General features: G+C 40.3%; 1 protein-coding gene across 1 annotated transcript in view; it reads right to left on the minus strand.

The window, feature by feature from the left end:
- The window catches only part of RP1 (RP1 axonemal microtubule associated), a 742,035-nt gene that overhangs the window by 78,330 nt on the left and 641,869 nt on the right, over window positions 1-21,836 (minus strand). Inside the window, exons 48-51 of the mRNA XM_073583994.1 lie at window positions 8,243-8,441; window positions 4,975-5,034; window positions 2,776-2,948; window positions 101-323 (exon numbers count right to left, since the gene is read on the minus strand). Coding sequence (XP_073440095.1) covers window positions 101-323; window positions 2,776-2,948; window positions 4,975-5,034; window positions 8,243-8,441 — 655 coding nt within the window. The remainder of the gene's footprint in view (window positions 1-100; window positions 324-2,775; window positions 2,949-4,974; window positions 5,035-8,242; window positions 8,442-21,836) is intronic.

A 21,836-nucleotide genomic window follows, 5' to 3' on the forward strand; every position in this document is an offset into this window, starting at 1 on the left:
CGATAGGAGCAATTTCCTGCTTTTCCTCATTATTTCCATATGCCACTACAGCTAAGTGCCAGCTTAGAATGAAGTACATAATAGTTTACTTTGAACATACCAGAAAGTGAGGCTCTTAGAGGCCATTCTACCGGGACTTCAATCCATCTGTCTCCACTTAATGTAAGAGGAAGTGTTTTATTTATTGACTGGTTAAATTTATCCAGGGTTCTTGTATTCTGCATTTTTAAGTGTTGCAAAGATAACCGGCCCAAGTCTTCATGCCCGTTCTCAATGCCCAGCCTCACTTTAAATAACTCTCCGAGATCATGGGTGAGATTTATCTAGAAGAAAGACAAATGTGTCTGTTAGCGTTAATGTGCAGCTTATAACACTGAAAGGTGCGTACCTAACCCCAAAATACTGTGCATTTTACTGAGGTTCGTACCTGATCTGCTCATATACTAATATTTCTAAAAAAAACAATTAAAGGTTATATTTTTATTGTTTTATGGGAGAAGGGTGGCAAATATATCATCGGCAGTTCCCCCAGACATTCTTGATATTCTATTTTTATTAAAGGTGTTGTCCAGGCTTAGGGAAGTCTGACAGCCCCGTAGTATCCTCACAATGCACAGGGCACACGCTGTTAGGATTCACAAGTCTGCAGTGACGTACAGTGACTGCAGACTAGTACCTTAAAGCAGGACAACCCCTTTAACCTTCATTTAGTCACACCAAAATACTTCCACTATTAGCTGTGTGGGGTACATGGGACCCCAGTTTTCATATTGAAAAATAGACAACATATATTGAAGAATTTTTATTTTATTTAAGAACTTAAGGTTCAACATTCTTCGCTAAATGATCATCTAAAATGTTTAGCAATCAACAAAATTTAAACATCTCTTATGTACTAACAAAAAACAAGAATCACATATCTTCTTATGGTGCTCATTGCACATGTTGTAAATTTCTTGCAATTATCAGATTTGGTTTTGATTTTTCGCTCACTAGATCTCACAAACAAATGACATTGAGCTTTGACAGGACTTGGGCTACTTCCAGAACAAGAAAGTTTGGTGTCATCATTGAGTCGTTTATTCCATGGTTCTTTACATGTGAAAAGGGTTATACATTATAAAAACGGGTACAGTCAATCAATATAAGTCATGACTCGTACACAAGGCGAGAGGACCCTGCCTGTGAGGTCTCAGTCTTCAAGGGATGGATGAGGATACGGTAGGTGAGGGCAGAGCTGGTTGTGCAGTGGTTTTGTGGAATGAGGGTTACTGCAGTTACATATATTCATGCTGCTGAGTTTCTTTTGTTCCTTGATCCTGAAAATGGAGCTCATTAGCACTGTGGCCCCACAGTTTTATCTTGAAGCCATGGAGGAAACTGCTACCCGTATCCTCTCAAGTCAACAGAGGGTGGTGTTGGTTAGGGGCAATGAAAGACTCAGGTTGGTAAAACTGGCCTAAATACACAATTCCCACTCATGAATGAGGGCCTAACCACACTGCTCAAAAAAAATAAAGGGAACACTTAAACAACAGAATATAACTCCAAGTAGATCAAACTTCTGTGAAATCAAACTGTTCACTTTGGAAGCAACACTGATTGACAATCAATTTCACATGTTTCAAAATGACCTCCAGCAGGCCACAAATGTGCATGTGTCTACAAAAATGGTTAGAAACCGACTCCATGAGGATGGTCTGAGTACCCGACATCCACAGATGGGGGTTGTGCTCACAGCCCAACACCATGCGGCTCTCAAAAGAAATGTCACCCCACACCATTATTGATCCACTGCCAAACCTGTCATGCTGAAGGATGTTGCAGGCAGCAGATTGCTCTCCACAGCATCTCCAGACTCTGTCACGTCTGTTACATGTGCTCAGTATGAACCTGCTTTCATCTGTGAAGAGCACAGGGCGCCAGTGGCAAATTTGCCAATCCTGGTGTTCTGTGGCAAATGCTAAGCCTCCTGCATGGTGTTGGGCTGTGAGCACAACCCCATCTGTGGACGTTAGGCACTCAGACCATCCTCATGGAGTCGGTTTCTAACCGTTTTTGCAGACATGCACATTTGTAGCCTGCTGGAGGTCATTTTGCAGGGTTCTGGCAGTGCTCCTCCTGTTCCTCCTTGCACAAAGACTGAGGTAGCGGTCCTGCTGCTGTGTTGTTGCCCTCCTAAGGCCCCCTCCACGTCTACTGGTGTACTGGCCTGTCTCCTGGTAGCGCCTCCAGCCTCTGGACACTACGCTGACAGACACAGAAAACCTTCTTGCCACAGCTCGCATTGATGTGCCATCCTGGATGAGCTGCACTACCTGAGCAACTTGTGTGTGTTGTAGAGTCCGTCTCATGCTACCACAAGTGTGAAAGCACAACCAACATTCAAAAGTGACCAAAACATCAGCCAGAAAGCATTGGTGGTCTGTGATCCCCACCTGCAGAACCACTCCTTTATTGAGTGTGTCTTGATAATTGCCAACAATTTCCATCTGATGTCTATTCCATTTGCACAACAGCATGTGAAATTGATTGTCAATCAGTGTTGCTTCCAAAGTGGACAGTTTGATTTCACAGAAGTTTGATTTACTTGGAGTTATAATCTGTTGTTTAAGTGTTCCCTTTATTTTTTTGAGCAGTGTATGTTTCTGCTCTTTGGTGCTATAAAATTAAGCTCAGGAGAGCCATGTGGAGTGTCTATATCATATGTCTAGACTGGGAAACACTAAGGAAATAAAATCCATAATCTGTTTAGCCACAATGATGTTGTCATACCTTGCAGATCAGACAGTCCTTCCAATGATCTAGGTTTTGCACTTCCATTCTGAGTGGGTTTGACCTGCCTTTGTCTCCATAGAACACAATAAACCACTGTAGATTATGTTGTTGAGTTTCTGAAATTTGGACTACTTTACTGGAAATATACAAGTACATGTTCCATTCTCCATCTGTGTTAAATAAAAAAAAGATATTGTAATAAAATTAAATTTAAAACAATACACCTTCCATCATACCCATTTCCGAGAGTACTAATTCTTAGATTCCTAGGAACATTTTATTGTGAACTATTTAAAATATATTTTTGCCAAATAATGAGAACTAAACCTGGATAAACAGTATAGTGAAACACTATCGATGCAGGTAGTGGTGTAGCTGGGGATAACATCATTTCTACAAATGATTATTTTTAAATGCCGCTGATTCAACTATTTAATCCCTTCCTGTCATAAAACGTAATAGTCCTATGTCAAGTCCCCAAGAAGTGTGCGGAATCAGGAGCTGAGCCCGCACCATATCCAGCAGATGCCAGCTGTGTTACACAGTCAGCATTTGCATTTCACAGCTATGACTGGAGCTAGCTCCAATCACTGCTGTTTAACCATTTAAATGCTGCTGTTAATCACTGACAGAGGCATTGAAATGGCGCACGGGGACTAACTCTAATCATCTTACATGGCACGAACAAGGAGGGCAGTTGGGTTTTCATGGCAAACAAGGGCCTACTGAAGGCAACCTTCCTGTCATATCTCGCCATCATAAGCAAACATCATTTTGACTACATGGGTAAAAGAACGTAATTTTGAATAAGTCACCAAACTGTTGCAGGCTCCAGTCCCCTAAGGGAACTTATAAAGAAAAAAAGAAAATATCAAAAATAAAACAATTAAAAAAAATCAGACTTGCATTCTTTAGGTATTAGTACAACAATAAAAAAAATGAAATAAAAAGTGTATGTACCCCAAAATTATATAAATATCATCTGCTTGCCATGCAAAAAAAAAAACATTCCATCAGAGTCTCCAACAATGGCAGCACAAACCAAATTTATTTTTATACTTCTGATTTTTCTGTCACCTCTTAAATGAAAAAAGAAATATCTACATCTGTCAGTAATTACAGCATGTATGTCAGCTCCATTTGGCTTTACAAGCTAATCACATTTTCTCTGTTGCTTGTACCAGAGCAATCAAACATTGACTTGACTGTTGGAAATCTGTCAGTAAGTGATTAAAGGGACTCTGTCAGCACAGAATGACTGTTCAAACAAGAACAAGTGCTCGGTTTACCATGGCGTGGCCGAACAATTAAAGAAGCACTCCTCTCATAAAATTTTTATCTTCTTAATATGTTGCAGTCATCATATTATATGGAACTGTGTACTTACAATTGCTCATTTTGCCTTTCTACCCAGATAATTCTTCTGTTTTCCATTAGGTCTATGACATCACATGAAAACTGACTAGCTGAATCCTTCTAAGCTCTGTGTAGAAACAGGAAGTACATTTTCTTTGCACAAGTCCCTGAGTCACTGAAAAAGTCCCTGGCAGGGGGAAGAGCAGAGCAGCTGGGTCAGGAATTGAGAAGTTGGATGATTTATGCAGAGAAAAGAGACTTCCTGTTTCTACATAGAGCAGAGAAAAGAGAAGAATTATCTGGGTAGAAAGGCAACGTGAGCAATTGGAAGTACACAGTGCTATATAATATGATGAATGCAATATATTAAGAGGATAAGAACATTGGTAGGAGAGGTTCTTTTAGTGTTCCTTCACACCTGTTTTCTATCTATCTCAGCCCATCTGTAAGGAGTTTGTATGTTCTCCCCGTGTTTGCGTGGGTTTTCTCCGGGTACTCTGGTTTCCTCCCACACTCCAAAGACATACTGATGGGGAATTCATATCGTAAGACACAATGGGGACATGGTTATTATCTGTAAAGCATGGTGGAATATATTGGCCCTATATAAGAAAAGCAAAATAAATAAATAATAACATAAAAAGCTATTGCTCGGGCCTACTGTGATAAATTAGTAGTTTCTCACAGTTTTCCAATTTTTACATAAAACTTAATCCCCATACATTTTATGATGTAATCTGTGGGAAGGGTTGTACCAGTTGGATTACTGAACATTATCACAGTAAACATGCTGTACATCAAGTGACTTTCACATAAATCCTATAATAATGTGTCTATTACCTGAAGTCATTGATTGAATCTCATTGAGAAGAGCGCCAGAGCTGCTGTCATTCCTCGTTTCTATATTAATAAAGTAACAACACTTAGATATCCAAACATGTGACAAAATATGTTATACCTACTCACTTTATCAGATCTATCCTAAAAGAATACATTGTGTAAGTTATTAATATGTGTAATTCATGTGCAAAAAAATCAATTATCATTGCAACATCAAAATATAAATCCTTCAGCTAAGAGATTCAATATAATGAGATATTTCATCAAGCAGCACATTAGATTCAGAGGAACGACAGAAACTGGCATTTTAGGGTGATAACTGATTTTAGGGTCAACTCAGTGTGAAAAAAGGATCTCTGCTATTTGTCCTGTCTACCAAACCTGTCACGTGTCATTTGTGAGGGTAAACTTTCCCATTTGAAAATATACAATTATTTATGGTTACCTGCCAAGTTTCATGACTGCTTGTCAAGACCAGTCACGTTCATCTTGTGTATCTTCATCTGTGCTCATGTGTAAATGACACACGCACAAACTTACAAATGTGTGACCTCATTTCAATATATATAGAATAGAATCGTAGAGTTGGAAGGGACCTCCTGGGCCATATTTAGATGACTATGCTGATAACCATACACACGTATTTTTACAGTGGATGGGTATTCAAATATGGATATTAATTCCAAAAAGAAGAAAAATGTAAACTCTTGAATTGCCATTTTCACCACAAAAAAAAATAAAAACAACTGGATGTGTTGTAGCTATGCTAACTAGTGATGAGCGAGCATGCTCTCCGCTACTCGGTACTTGCCCATTCACTAAATGCTAACCTGGAGAGTCCTGTTATCAGGTCATTGTTTTATACATAATTAATGCTATAAAAACAAAGCCCAAATGGCAATGGTTGAATTGAAATGTTTTTTCTTCTCAATTTCACAGCATTTTATTTTTCCTCATTTTCTAGTAGATCATATGGTAAAATGAATGATGTCATGGAAAGCTACAACTCATCAGTCAATGACTTTTCATGTTGCGATAGATACACGATGTAATATTGACTGGAGAGCGGAATAAACCGTTTGGACATATCAATGAAGTCGCCTACAAATTGAGGTTGCCTGCTTCGCTCCGGGTCCCGAACACCTTCCATGTCTCTCTCCTGAAACCTGTGGTGCTGAATCGCTTCCATTCCTTGCCTGATTCCGGTCCTCAGCCGGTGGGTGCCGATGATGTCTTTGAAGTGGAGGACATTATCGCCATGAAGAAGGTTAGAGGTAGGACATTTTTCCTTGTTGACTGGAAGGGCTTTGGTCCTGAGGAGAGATCCTGGGAGCCTCGGGAGAATATCAATGCTCCCCGTATCCTAAAGAGATTTCTTGCTAATGTCTGGGGAGGGCGGCTTAGGGGAGGGGGTATTGTTACGCCGTTCCTGCGTACTCACCCGGCCATCGCTCCCACGCCGCAGCCTCCCGCCGCCCGACATCCACGGAGGTCGCCTCTGGCAGGTGCGCGGCCGGCGGCGTCCCTGCATGCAATGCGCATGCGCCATAGGCCGCGCCTCCCTCCTGCTCCTTGTGCTCCGGCTATGCCCTGACCCGGAAGCACCTCCCTGACCAATGGCAGACCAGACAGGAGCATATCAGGCCGCTTCCCCCTGAGGGAGGTGCCTGATTGTTGTGTTTCCTAGCACACTGGCCTTGCTGCATCATGTGCTCTCAGCTCCTGCAGTTCCGTTCTTGCCTGCTCTCCGCAGCAGCCTCTCAGTCCTGCTACCCGGGTTCCTTGCTCTCTTCCGCAGTCTTGTCTCCGGTGTTCCTGCCATCCTACTCCAGTCTTGCCTCCAGTGTTCCTGTTCCATCCTGCTCCAGTCCTGCCGTCCTACTCCAGTCCTGCCTCCAGTGTTCCTGTTCCATCCTACTCCAGTCCTGCCGTCCTACTCCAGTCCTGCCTCCAGTGTTCCTGTTCCATCCTACTCCAGTCTTGCCGTCCTACTCCAGTCCTGCCTCCAGTGTTCCTGTACCATCCTGCTCCAGTCCTGCCGTCCTACTCCAGTCCTGCCTCCAGTATTTCTGTTCTGTCATCTATACTTCAGTCCCACAGTCCTACACCGGTCCATCCTGAGCCGCCCCTCTCGGTACCGGCTACAGAGGTACTCGAACCCCTGGGCCTGCTCCTAACGGTCCCTGTATAGGGTTCGGTTCCACCTGGCAGCTCGCCTGGGGCCCCTCGGTGCCACGGTCCAGAGGGTCCACTCCTGGGGTTTCCGGCTCCAGACTACCCACGCTAAGAACTTGGACTTAGCAAAAGGTGCTCTTGATGGGATTATTAAAGTTTTACACTTAAAAGTGGGCTCGGACTGGCCCGCAGGAGAACAGGAGAATCCTCCGGTGGGCCCCTGTGCCAGAATGAGCCACCACCTACTTACATGAACAGCACTTGGCACAATACACTTGATTCACCATATACAGGCAAAGGCAGCATCTTATTAATTTAGTGATCAACCCAGTTTATTGCTATGACATTTTGAGAATGAGGCTAAAGTCGTATTTGCATGTAGCTACAAAATGGGGCCTTGGCTCCCCAGTCTGAGACTGCCTAAAGGTACTGTCACACTTAGCGATGCACCAGCGATCCCGACCAGCGATATGACGCAGTCAGGATCGCTGGTGCATTGCTAAGTGGTTGCTAGTGAGCTGCCACACAGAAAGATCTCACCAGCGACATCGCAGGGGTCGGGGGTCGCTACTTACCTGTCAGACGAGGCGATCCTGACGTCCTCCCGCCCGCGTCCACGTGTCGCTCGACTCCACAGCAGGAAGCTGATGACGAGAAACGGTCCAGGACGTTTTCGTGCGACCAGCGATAACCAGCGGGGGAGCGGTCGGAGGTAAGTATCAGACATAGCGATATCGCTAGCAATATCGCTATAACGTCACAAAAACCAGTGACGTTATAGCGATATTGCTAGCGATATCGCTTAGTGTGACAGGCCCTTAAGAGCTAAACAGTGGAAATGAACTTTAATTAAAGTGCAATTTGTTTGGCTGCGCTCTTGGTGGGACGCAAGTCCCCTCATTTTGAGCTTGTTATGCAGACTATTAGCAGATGATTTTGCAAGGAACAGGCTAAACTTAATTCTGGATATGGGCACCGCAAACAAGGATAAAAGAAAACAAAACAATAGTTTAATTTAAAAAAAACAAAACATAAGTATTTTGAAAGAAAACAAACTTTCCCTTTTAGCACTTATCTTTCCCATTCTTCTGACCTGTCACTTGTAGAGTCATGGACATCATTTTGTTTTTTTCTTTCTTCCACGGCTGGGCTATAAAGATGTATTTGTTCTTGATGAATGATCCTTCCTCCACCACGGCTTTCTCCAGCTGTAAATTAGGTTGCTGTTCTTTCTCTATGACCAGCTCGTGTATTACACCAATGTCAACAGTTTCCAATTGAAATCCAACCGTCTGATCAATAAAAGCATGGGAACATGATGTTCATGAATTACACAGAGTAGTCGGACACTTAACAGTCTGCTCTTTGATTACTAATCCGTCTATTGCTCCTCTCATTTAGCAAATGCAAAAGCTATATACATTAAATGGCAGTTTAATGATATTAATCCGTTTCACACAGTATATATACAATGTGTATAATGTACTCAGTAGTGTGCAAAAGTTTTAGACAGGTGTAGAAAAAAATGCTGCACAGTATCTATTTTTCCTATATACTACATAGAATATAATTGAATTCCGGGGCATATACATTGAGTGCAAACCCATGGTCTAACATGAAGGGGAATTTGAATTAAGAAGAATTAGTGACAATTTATTGAATGGCGTGCAAAGGGCAAAACATGAAAAAAATTCTAAATACAGATTTTATTCTAATTGTGAAATACAAAATAGGGGTGCACTAAATTACACAATATGGCATGTAAAATGAACATTTATCACAATGCCCATCAGGGGCAAAACCTTTAGTGAGAATCTGTCATCAGGGTTTTGCTACCTTATCTGAGAGCAGCATAATGTAGGGATAGAGACCCTGATTCCAGTGATGGGTGCAGCAGTTGGGACACAATCAGAGTTTTCTCTGCTGTAGATCTAGCTGTGCTAAGAAAGCTAACCCTGCCCACACCAGAGCTTTCTATGTAAGTTGTATATTGACAGTAAGTAGATAATCAACGCTATGGGCAGGGTGGGACTAGGAGGCACATGGGCAGCTGGTCCAGCAGTGATAATCTCCTGCTGATAAAACACTGATAGTATTGAAACTACAGCACACAGCCTAATAAGTGACAAATCGCTGAAATCAGGGTCTCAACCCCTATCTCGTGCTGCTCTCAGATTACATATAAACCTGCTGACAGGTTTAATTTAAAAGTACTTTGTTAATAAATGACAATGCTTTCATGTAAAGCATAGTAACTGCTTTTAAGCATTTAAGTAAAGAACTTCTCATACTTAAATTTCACCTGGTAAATAAGTTAAAGAATAGAATTTAGTTTGACTAAAAAATAAATGTTAGGTCGTAATACAGACATGGTACAAATGGAGGCTTCTGCTGCAATCAGTTGTCAAACAGCAAGACAAAAGCTAGAGGAGAATAAAAAGAGAAAAGTAATAATCTCCTGGGACAGATATGTTTATATATATACACACTGCTCAAAAAAATAAAGGGAACACTAAAATACCACATCCTATGTTATAGTGTTCCCTTTATTTTTTTGAGCCGTATATACTGTGTGTGTGTATATATATGAGTTATATATATATATATACACACTGTATATATAGTTTGTAGTTTTATTTGGAGCATTAAAAAAAATTGAATAAAAAGATTAATGCAATAATTATGTGGTTTGTTTTGCAAATTTTCTTTAAGACACATACCCCTAAAGCCTGTTTCACACTTCAGTTTTTTTATGTCAGTCACAATCCGTTGTTTTGCATAAAAAAACGGATCCGCCATTTTTTTGGGTGGATCCGTTTTTTTCCCATTGACTTGCATTGCGGCGGATTTTGACGGATGGTCATCCTTTGCATCCGTTTTTTGACGGATCCGTCAAAATTTTGGCGTCCGCTGTCTTGAGCGGACGGACAATGAAACGTTTTTGGTCTGCGTCAAAAAAGCGGATAGCAACGGATCCGTCGCTGTCTGACATGCGTTATAATGGACGCCTATGGGCGGTGGATCCGTTGGCAACCGTTAAGTGATGGAATCCGCCAACTCTCTCTCCTTTTCCAGAGCCATGTCACTTTAAATTTCATAAAAAATCAGCTAAAAACGGATCCGTCAAAAAACGGATCCTGTGTCATCCGTTTGTGGCAAAACGGAAACGGATCCGTTTTTTCACACTCTGGACGATTTTGACTGACGTCAACAAACTGAAATGTGAAACAGGCCTAACACTAATGAATTAGATTCTGATAGATATTGCTGTAGGACAAGGTACGGTGCCTTCACCTCCTACAGAACGGGCATGGGGTACACGTACTGCAATCTGTAAGCCCAGTCCTAGGACAATGCACACAATTGTGTCCATGGATCGGAGATGATGATCACAACGATCCTTAGATACTTTGGATTGATCAGGGAGATTTTCCAGTTCCGATAACACGATTTCACTTTTTTAAGACATCAATTACACTTTTTGATTTTTATCTTGACTATGAAAATATGAGTTAAGATGACTTAAAAGACTAAAAAGCCTCTTAATGATTAGAAGAAAAACAAACACTTTTAGGATTCATAGAAATAATGAGAAGCAATAAACGAGAAACGCAAAGATCAAGTTTTGCTAATATTTCCCTCCGAGACTGCAGTTGCTATGGTACCATCATCACTAGGTGTATTGTATCTAAATATAGGGTAGAATCAAAGATAACATCAAGAACTAGAAAGATTCAAGTTTTAAAGAAGAATTAGCTAAATAGACAAACACATAGGATCACTTTTAGATTTTCCATTTACTACATTTAATGAATGTATCTCTATCACTAGTAAATTTGATACGTTCTGCTCATACAAAAAAAGTCAACGTTAACCTAGAAAATGAGTGGTTTGAAGAAGGTCAGATCTACAGTAGATTTTTTTTGTCAATGGCACTACTGAAGAGTAACTGAGCTAAATTTTTTAAATCTCACCAGTGTCACTTTATGTGGTAATAACTCTGGAACGCTTCAACAAATCCCAGTGATTTTGAGAATGTTTTCTCGTGACACATTGTACTTTATGATAATGGTAAATTTAGGTCAATGCGTTTTGTTTTTATTTATAAAAAATATCAGAAATTTGAGAGATTTTTTTTTAAATGGACTTCCCCTTTAATACTTATAACCCCTTTCCTACAATGGACGTAATATTCCATCCATGTGACCTGGGACCTAATTCCCATGGACGGAATATTACATCATAGCGATCAGTGGCGCCCTGATTATCACAGCTGACACCCGGCACAATGTGTCAGGGGCGGTCACGGACCGCCCACGACACGTTAAGCCCTGGCACACCGCGATCAAACACGATCGTGGTGTACCGGGGGCTAAAGGGAAGCATCGGCAGGGAGGGGGCTCCCTCCGTGCTACCCTGAGCCCCCCACAGCAGCGCAATATGCAGCGCTGCTGTGGGGGTCTCCTTCCCTGCAGGTCCCCGGATCCAATATGGTGGCGGGGACCTTCGGGGGCCTGCAGGGAGCTGGCTTCCTCATGCCTGCAAAGCGCAGGCAAGGAGGAAGCCTGTGTAGTGCCTGTGACAGATTGCTGATCTGTCACAGCAATCTGTGATGTGACAGATCAGCGATCTGTCACAGGACAGTGATGTCTCACCTGGGACAATGTAATAAAGTTAAAAAAAAAAAAAAAGTGTAAAAATAATTTTAAAAAAATCGCAAAATAAAAAAAAAAAAATATTCCCTAATAAATTCATTTTGTGGAAATAAAAAAACAAAACAAAACAATAAAAGTACACATATTTGGTATTGCCGCGTCCGTAATGACCTGCCCTATAAAACTGCCCCATTAGTTAACCCCTTTAGTGAACCCCTTAAAAAATAAAAATAAAAAACAAAGCAAAAAATAATGATATATTATCATACTGCCGAATAAAAAGTGTAATAACGCGCGATCAAGACGCATATAAATATCCATGGTACCGCTGAAAACGTCATCTTGTCCCACAAAAAACGAGCCACCACACAGCGTCATCAGCAAAAAAATTTAAAAGTTATAGCTCTCAGAATAAAGCGATGCAAAAATAATTATTTTTTATATAAAATTGTTTTCATTGCATAAAAGCGCCAAAACATAAAAAAAAGACATAAATGAGGTATTGCTGTAACCGTACTGACCCGAAGAATAAAACCGATTTATCAATTTTACCACACGCGAAACGGTGTATGCGCACCCCCCAAAAGAAATTCATGAAACTCTGGTTTTTGTTCATTCTGCATCCCAAAAATTGGAATAAAAGCACTCAATAGATGTCACATGCCTGAAAATGATACCAATAAAAACGTAAACTCGTCCCGCAAAAAATAAGACCTCACATGACTCAGTGGGTCAAAATATGGAAAAATTATAGCTCTCAAAATGTGGTGGTGCAAAAACTATTTTTACAATAAAAAGCGTCTTTTAGCGTGTGACAGCTCCAAATATAAAAACTGCCATCACCCCCTTAGTTAGGGAAAAATAATAAAATTAAAAAAATGTATTTATTTCCATTTTCCCATTAGGGTTAGGGTTAGGGCTAGGGTTAGGGGTGAGATTAGGGTTAGGGGTGTGTTGGGGTTAGGGTTGGAGTTATAATTAGGGGGTTTCCACTGTTTGGGCACATCAGGTGCTCTCCAAACGCAACATGGCGTCTGATCTCAATTCCAGCCAATTTTGCGTTGAAAAAGTCAAATGGTGCTCCTTCCCTTCCAAGCTCTGCCATGCGCCCAAACAGTGTTTTACCCCCACATATGTGGTATCAGCCTACTCAGGACAAATTGCAAAACTACTTTTGGGGTCCAATTTCTCCTGTTACCCTTAGGAAAATAAAAAATTGGGGGCAAAATTATCATTTTTGTGGAAAAAAATATGATTTTTTTATTTTCATGCCCGGGCATTATAAACTTCTGTGAAGCACTTGGGGGTTCAAAGTGCTCACCACACATCTAGATAAGTTCTGTGGGAGTTTAGTTTCCAAAATGGGGTCACTTGTGGGAAGTTTGAATAGTTTAGGCACATCAGAGGCTCTCCAAACGCACATGACACCCGCAGACCATTCCATCAAAGTCTGCATTCCAAAACGTCACTACTTCCCTTCCGAGCCCTGACGTGTGCCCATACAGTAGTTTTCTCCCACATATGGAGTATCAGTGAACTCAGGACAAATTGGACAACAACTTTTTGGGGTCCAATTTCTCCTGGTACCCTTGGGAAAATAAAAAAATTGGGGACTAAAAGATCATGTTTGTGGAAAAAATACGATTTTTTTATTTTCACGCCCGGGCATTATAAACTTCTGAGAAGCACTGGGGGGTTCAAAGTGCTCACCACACATCTTGATATGTTCCTTGGGGGTCTAGTTTCCAAAATGGTGTCATTTGTGGGGGGTTTCCACTGTTTTGGTACATCAGGGGCTTTCCAAACGCGATATGGTGTCCGATCTCAATTCCAGCCAAAAACGTCAAATGGCGCTGCTTCCCTTCCGAGCTCTGCCATGCACCCAAATAGTCGTTTACACCAACATATGGGGTATCAGTGTACTCAGGACAAATTGCACAATAACTTTTAGGGTCCTGTTACCCTTGGAAAAGTAAGAATTGAGGGTGAAAAGATCATTTTTGTGGAAAAAATATGATTTTTTAATTGTACGGCTGTACGTTATAAACTTCTGTGAAGCCCTTGTGGGTTCAAAGTTCTCACCACATATCTAGACATGTTTCTTGGGGGGTCTCGTTTCCAAAATGGGGTCACTTGTGGGGGGTTTCCACTGTTTAGGTACATCAGGGGCTCTCCAAACATGACATGGCGTCCGATCTGAATTCCAGCCAATTTTGCATTGAAAAAGTCAAACGGCGCTCCTTCTCTTCTGAGCTCTGCCATGCGCCCAAACAGTGGTTCCGCCCCACATATCAGGTATCAGCATACTCAGGACAAATTGCACAAAAACTATTGCAGTCCAATTTCTCCTGTTAGCCTTGGTAAAATACAAAAAATTGAACCTGAAGTATTTTTTTTGTGAAAAAAAGTTAAATGTTCATTTTTTTTTTAGCTATTCAAAAAATTCCTGTGAAGCACCTGAAGGGTTAATATACTTCTTGAATGTGGTTTTGAGCACCTTAAGGGGTGCAGTTTTTAGAATGGTGTCACTTTTGGGTATTTTCTATCATATAGACCCCTCAAAGTGGCTTCAAATGTGATGTGGTCTGTAAAAATAAAATGGTGTTGCAAAAATGAGAAATCGCTGGTCAACTTTTAACCCTTATAACTTCCTAACTAAAAAATATTTTGGTTCCATGTGGGAAATGTTGCTTATTAAGTTTTTTGTGTGCTGTATCTCTGTGATTTAAGGGCATAAAAATTCAAAGTTGGAAAATTGCGAAATTTTCAAAATTTTTGCCAAATTTCTGTTGTTTTCACAAATAAACACAAGTTATTTGAATGAAATTTTACCACTTACATGAAGTACAATATGTCACGAGAAAACAGAATCACCAAGATCCATGGAAGCGTTTCAGAGTTATTACCTCATAAAGGGACAGTGGTCAGAATTGTAAAAATTGGCCCAGGAGTTAATGTGCAAACCACCCTTGGTAGCGAAGGGGTTAATTATATCTATGCAGCACAAATATATAGACATAATGAGGAAATATATGGCATTTCTTCGAGTAAATTTTGGGACCATCATATTGATTTTTGATTTACAACTTAGCCTGGCAGCTCTTTAAAATACTGTATACCCCCCAGAGGGACACATTTTTCACCCTCAAGGTCTGCTTTAAGTAGATAACACATTCATAAAAGCAATTAAGTTCCGTAGAAAGGAGATGAAAGACATGAAAAGAAAACATTGCAGATATTACATTATTCTCACAATTTACTGAACGGCATTTAAATAAAATGTAACGGCTTTAACGAAGACAGGAGTGGCCACTTAATTAGGGATGACACTATTTTAGGTGGCTTTTTTATTTTCCAACAGCATTCACATCTTGACGTGTAAGTCATTATGAGTTTGGGCTTAGTGGAAAGAAAAGTTATAAAAACTGGTGATAAAGGAAAAGTGGAGATGTTATAAATAAAAAGAAAGCAATTAAATAAATTATTTTTAACTCAAAATGTCCTCTCAAAAATGAGAGTAGGACTGCTTCTACATACCATAGTGGTACCGATATCGATTTTTCGTGACATCATGTATTTTAGGTCCGCGGTAAACGTAGGTCAATATGATTTGCCTTAATTTATAAAACTCGAAAAAATTTTGAAAAATTAGAAAAATGGCAATTTTTTAATTCTGAAATGTTATACCCTTAAAATACAGTAGATAGTAACCGTAAATAAATAAAAAAAAAACCCCAAAAACAAAACAAAAAATGCCAGGACTGAAAGCACTTGTGAAACGCGCATCGGGTGAGTTATTTAGTAAATTTTGCTGTGTATGATTATCGTTGTTATGCCTTCAACTGTGGGATATACATTTTTTCATACCAAATATATGTATATGGTTATTCATACTGATTGATTGTGTGTTGTCACAGACTTATTGCATCATACTTATATGATTGTTCAGTACCTATAAATTGCTCTATAAAAGAGAAAACTTTGTCTTTGGGTCTTCTCAGTTACTCGCGCACCAATGTGTCTTTGTATCTGTACTTTGGATTTTACCAACATTTTAGATCTTGTACTTCATAAAGATTGAAACTTTTTACTTAATAGTGATGATTTCTGTCCAGGCATTTTTTTTTAAATTTACAGAACCTATCTTTTTAAGGAATGCTTTGCTTCTGAAGTGACTTTCAGGGACAGATATGTTAGAACCCCCCCAAATGACTACATTTTAAACTGCTCCTCTCAAAGTAATCAAAACAGCATTCATGAAGTTTGCGATCAATTTAGGAATTAATGCTAAGGGAATGAAAAAATTAAATGTTATTCCCCCTCCCCCAAGAGTTTTACTTTAGCTCTAATTTTGTCTTTGTCACAAGAGGAATAAAAAAAGGCAACAATTTGTTGTGCAATTTCTCCTAAATGAGCAGATACCCAATATGTAGCTAGAAACTATTGTTTGGGCACACCATAGGGCTCAAAAGGGACGGAGCACCATTTAACGTTTGGCTGCAATTTTTTGTGGAATAGATTTCGGACACCATATTGCATTTGAAAAGCCCCCGAAGTGCTAAAACTGCAGAATCCTACCAGAAGTGACAGCATTCATCTCTGGGTGTTGTGAGCATTTTGAACCCAAAGGTACTTCATCGAATTTAGAACGTGGAAATGAAAAATTATGTTTTTCTCTATTATGATATTGATTTAAAATATATATTTTTTCATTTTCACAAGGTTAACTGGAAAAAACAGGCTTCACATTTTGTTGTGAAATTTCTCTTATTAGCGCTGATACTCAAAATGTGGTCGGAAACTACCATTTGGCCAAATGGAAGAGCTCGGAAGGGAAGAAACACTATTTAAAACGAATCAGAAGACACCTGTCAGATGCGAGTAGCTCCTCTGCGCAAAACATCTCAACGGTTTCCAAACACTGCAAACTTATACATGGTGGAAATACCAGCACACTCACAGTCATAGGGATTGAGAAGGTTTTCAAACCATTTAGAGGTAGTGATTTGAGGAGAAAAATCTTAAAGGGAATCTGTCACCCTTTTTTTGGCCTATTAGCTGCCGGCATAGACATTGAGGGCAGAGCAGAATTCTGCAGTGCGCAGGCATCGGGAGAGGTCTGGCGCCTGCGCACTGCAGAATTCTGCTCTGCCCTCAACAGGGCAGAGCAATGCACCTGCGCTGGAGCCATTTCAGGACGGGAGAAGAGGGCGTCATCGTATGAAGAAGGGAGGCGCCGGACCGCAACACCAATCGGACCGGACCGCCCACCTTGGTGAGTATAATATAACGTGTTTTCTTCTCTTTCAGAAAGCTGTAGATAAGCCCCCAATGTCTATGCCGGCAGCTAATAGGCCAAAAAAAGGGTGACAGATTCCCTTTAAATATAGAAACATTGGATTTTTAAGTTGCAAACAAGAACCACAAAGGGACTTAACATACGACAGGATCTTATACTACAATACAATTAGTGCTGAAGTATAGTATGATTTTTCTGATTTGTTCCTTCACCTTTTTTTATTTATTTATTTTTTGTTTTGCTTTATTTACATTTTCCAATGTTCTTTAATATTTTACATTAATATAGGATTTTTTGGCCATTCTTTATATGCTTTCCAGGACTTATGTTTATATGAATTATCTGCCTATCATACTACAGGGACTGGCTACCTTTTTTCCTCCCTTGGTAGTAATTGACTGATTATGTTTCCCCTGACTGATGTCAAACAGTTTTATGGGTCCCTGTAGAGAGGTAAAAGACACACCATGATTAAGACCTCAAGGTCAAAATGCGTCGGTCGCTAGCCATCCTGGGCTTCCAAGTGTATCCACTACATGTCCTTTTAATGTTTCTATAATAAACGTGAAGTTTTATTTCCTGACCACATGGGAGAACCTTTTTCACATTGATATACGGTGAGCAGATTATCCTATTCCCTGTCCCTCTATATATACTATTTAATGTTTGGTGCATAAGTTTGGCTGGAAGAGATTGTGGATGCCATGTCACATTTGAAGAGTTTGCAAAGTACCAAAACAGCAGAAACATGTGACCCCATTTTGGACACTACACAACTCCATCTAGGTAAGGAGGAGCAAGGAAATTAGCATATGGGTGTGACTCAATTAATGTGGTAAATAAATACATATAAATAAATAATTCCACATCAAGTGATGAGCAGGACAGTGATGGCAATGATATAATAACAATAGGAAGGAGGACAACAAACTGACTGACCATAAAAGCCCAGTATAAACAAAATTATATATTAAAATGTAATTAACCTTTAAAAAGGATCAGGAAGGCAACAATAAGAATACAATAGATACATAAATAGAGGGGTACACATCCAGAATTAGTAGAAGTCAATTATACATAATGGTATAATGCTAGCACTTGTATAAATTGTCACGGCGGTAACTTGCATGCCTTCTCCCTGCAAAAAAGACATATACCTCAACGCACGTTTCAGCTATGGCTTCTGTTACGGTGTGTAGTGAGCATAATGTGCCCACAGGTGATTGCAAAATTGAAAAATGACATTTTTTATACTAAAATATTGCTTTAGCTTCAAATTTTTACTATCACAATGGGTAAAGCAGGAAGTCAACCCCATAGTTTGTTACATAGTTTCTCCTGAGTATGTCATATGTGGACAATAACTACTGTCAGATGGGAAAGAACACCTTTTTAGTGTGCAGATTTTGGTAGAATGATTTGCGAGCCTTATGTCACATTAACAGAGCCCTCATGTTGCCAGAACAGCAAAACTCCCCCAAAAGTGACCCCATTTAAGAAACTTCACTCTTGAAACTTCACCCAAAATTGCAGTGAGCATGCTGACAACACAGTTGTTTTAACTAATTTATACTGTTATGCCATGAAGCTAGAAACATTAAATTTTTACCACTGAAATGATGTTTTAGCCTTAGATTTCAGTTCCACAAAGGCTACGAGCTAAAAGGGGATGCCTAAAATTTGTTAAGTAATTTTTTCTTGAATGCAGAAATACCTCATAAGTGGTCAGAAATGACTGTTAAGGCAAATCGCAGGGGTTTCAAAGTCCCATCTTGGGATCACTGGAGGTCAGCAGTTGGCTTCTCAGTGATTAACAAGTTATTTAAGTATAGGGAATAACTTGTTATATTGGGAACAACCCTTTAATATGCTAGAGAGGTTTAGGCATTGAAAATAAATATGTAAAGAGATTTTATTTTGTAGCAAAATAATGATCACCTTTGGTTTATAACAAAAGCTATATAATAATAAAACAAGGAAACAAGCTGATAGACCAATGAAGCATGTAGAAGAGGATACCCTGTCAGGTTGGCTTTTATTTTAAGCAAGCCTAGCTGGCAGATTCAAGGTGAATTGCAGAATTGCTTAAGCATCATGATGTGATTTAAAGTCATATCATTTACTTTAGAGAACAAATTTACTAATTAACATCATCCGGCAGTCTACGTGGTTGATTAGAAAACATCAGCATTTTCTATTCCTGAAGTCCTCGGCTGAAGATATTACAGCTGGTTACTTCTATTTTGGCATGCATAAAACTAAATAACTACTTTTGATAATATAAATCTAAGCTGAAAAACACATGCTATGTTTCTAGTTTTAGACACCTGACTTGTCCATATGGATTTTCCTGGAGAAGTTTTTATTAGATAGATTGACAATGCAATGGCGTTTTCTTTCACTAAGCAAAATATTTAAGTATCCATCACAAGCTAGGGAGAAAAAGCAGAGTACATTGTGGGTCCCAAATTACTTTTAGCTAATGCATGCAAAAAACCATAATCAAAGGGAATCTGTCAACCCTTGGGACGTTCTTAAGCTATTACTATGGGCATACAGGTAACAGAATGGTTTAAAGGGAATTGCTGACTGGATATAAGGCAGCCGACGCCCTTCTGCCTTGCAGGTGATTTCTCTGAGGGATTCTAGGAGACCAGTCTGATTCCTGCTCCTCAAAAGCTAAGTTTTCTGCTCTGCTTTTTGCATTTGTGTTTTGGTTTTGTTTTGCCTTGTTTTTCTGGATTTCTGCCATTCCCTGCTGGGGTGAGCTGAATTCCTTTTTGCTCTGTCTTCAGAAAATACCTGAGTACTGATATAGTCTTTTTGAAGCCTAGCGTCTTCAGGGCTTTTTTCCCTATCAGTCTGTTGGCTCTTGTTTTGATAGGGTTTTTGGTGGATTGCAGACAGCAGCTTTTCTATCCTGTCCTATTTAGTTAGCTTGGGCCCCATCATTTGCTCAGCCTATCTTTCTATCTGTGTGAGTGTTTTTTCCTCTTGCTTCACCGTCATATGTTGGGGGCTGCCTATTGTTTTGGGGTCTGCTCTGGGGCAGTTTAGATTTCCCTTTCTGTCTTTAGGCTATTTAGTTCTCCGGCTGTGATCGAGGGGTCTAGGGCACCGTAGGAACCCCCCATGGCTACTGCTAGTTGTTGTTGATAGGTTCAGGGGTCTGCAATCCGATAGCTGCCAACTTCTCTGGTTTTCTGGACTTAGCTAGTATTTCTGTTTTTGCCTCCTACGGTGACTCATTCATAACATGCCGGGCCTCTCTGGCCTTTCCCAGCGCCTGCACACTGCAGTACTTTGCTCTGCTCTCAACAGGGCAGATCAGTAGGCCTGTGCAGGATCGTGGCATGAAGCAAGCAGGATGACGACATTGCATGAAGATGGGAGGCACCGGACCTGGGACCTGTGACACCCATTGGACCGGACTGCCCCCGGTTGAGTATAATAAAACTCGTTTTTCTTCTCTTTCAGGTCAGACCGGGGGTTTATCTACAGCATTATAGATTTCTGTAGATAAGCCGCAAAAGGCAGTGGCTGTATATTATAGTAGCAAAACAGGTGACAGGTTCCCTTTAACTACTTTTACCTTCATGCCTCTGCGCAGGCGCTGGCAAGTCACTGCTACTGTGCCGTGACTCACCGTTGCCTGTGTAAAAGCAGGATGAGGACACTGTCCACAGAATGGCGGGTAAGGTACCCATGCACAGAATTACTGTGCTGCAAGTGCATGTCACAGGGAAGTGTGACCTTTATGGGAGAGGGGAGGTATTGTAATGAAGACAGGAGGCAGGGATTTCTTCCAGGCACCACATGCCCCATAGACTGGCAGAAATCATTAACATAAAAGTGCATCTCTCATTATCTAGACAGCAGCTATGAGGCATACAGGTAAGACTAGTTTAACCATTCTATTACCTGTATACCCATAGTAACATCTTAAGAACATCCCAAGGGGTGACAGATTCCCTTTAATAAGCTCAGCAAGCTATCATTTAACAAATCACCAGCAAGGAACAAACGCTGGACTTAAAAAAAAACTCTCCCATCAAAGTTTTATCCTCTTAATATATTGCAGTCATCATACTATACAGTGGGGAAAAAAAGTATTTAGTAAGCCACCAATTGTTCTCCCACTTAAAAAGATGAGAGTGGCTTGTAATTGACATCATAGGTAGACCACAACTATGAGATTCAAAATGAGAAAACAAATCCAGAAGATCACCTTGTCTGATTTGGTAAGATTTATTTTGCAGATTATGGTGGAAAATAAGTATTTGGTAATTAACAAAAGTTCATCTCAAATATTTTGTTATATATCCTTTGTTGGCAATGACAGAGGTCAAACGTTTTCTGCAAGTCTTCACAAGGTTGGCACACACTGTTGGTGGTATGTTGGCCTATTCCTCCATGCAGATCTCCTCTAGAGCAGTGATGTTTTGGTGTTTTGGGCCTGTCGCTGGACTTTCAAATCCCTCCAAAGGTTTTCTATGAGGTTGAGATCTGGAGACTGGCTAGGCCACTCCAGGACCTTCATATGTTTCTTATGAAGCCACTCCTTCATTGCCCCGGTAGTGTCCTTGGATCATTATCATGCTGAAAGACCCATCCACATTTCATCTTCAATGCCCTTGCTGATGGAAGGAAGTTTGCACTCAAAATCTCACGATACATGGCCCATTCATTCTTTCATGTACACAAATTTGTCGTCCTGGTCCCTTTGCAGATAA

The sequence above is a fragment of the Dendrobates tinctorius genome, unplaced genomic scaffold, assembly GCF_039654945.1.
Source record: "Dendrobates tinctorius isolate UK_male_01 unplaced genomic scaffold, ASM3965494v1 ptg000082l, whole genome shotgun sequence".
NCBI classification, from domain to species: Eukaryota; Metazoa; Chordata; class Amphibia; order Anura; family Dendrobatidae; genus Dendrobates; species Dendrobates tinctorius.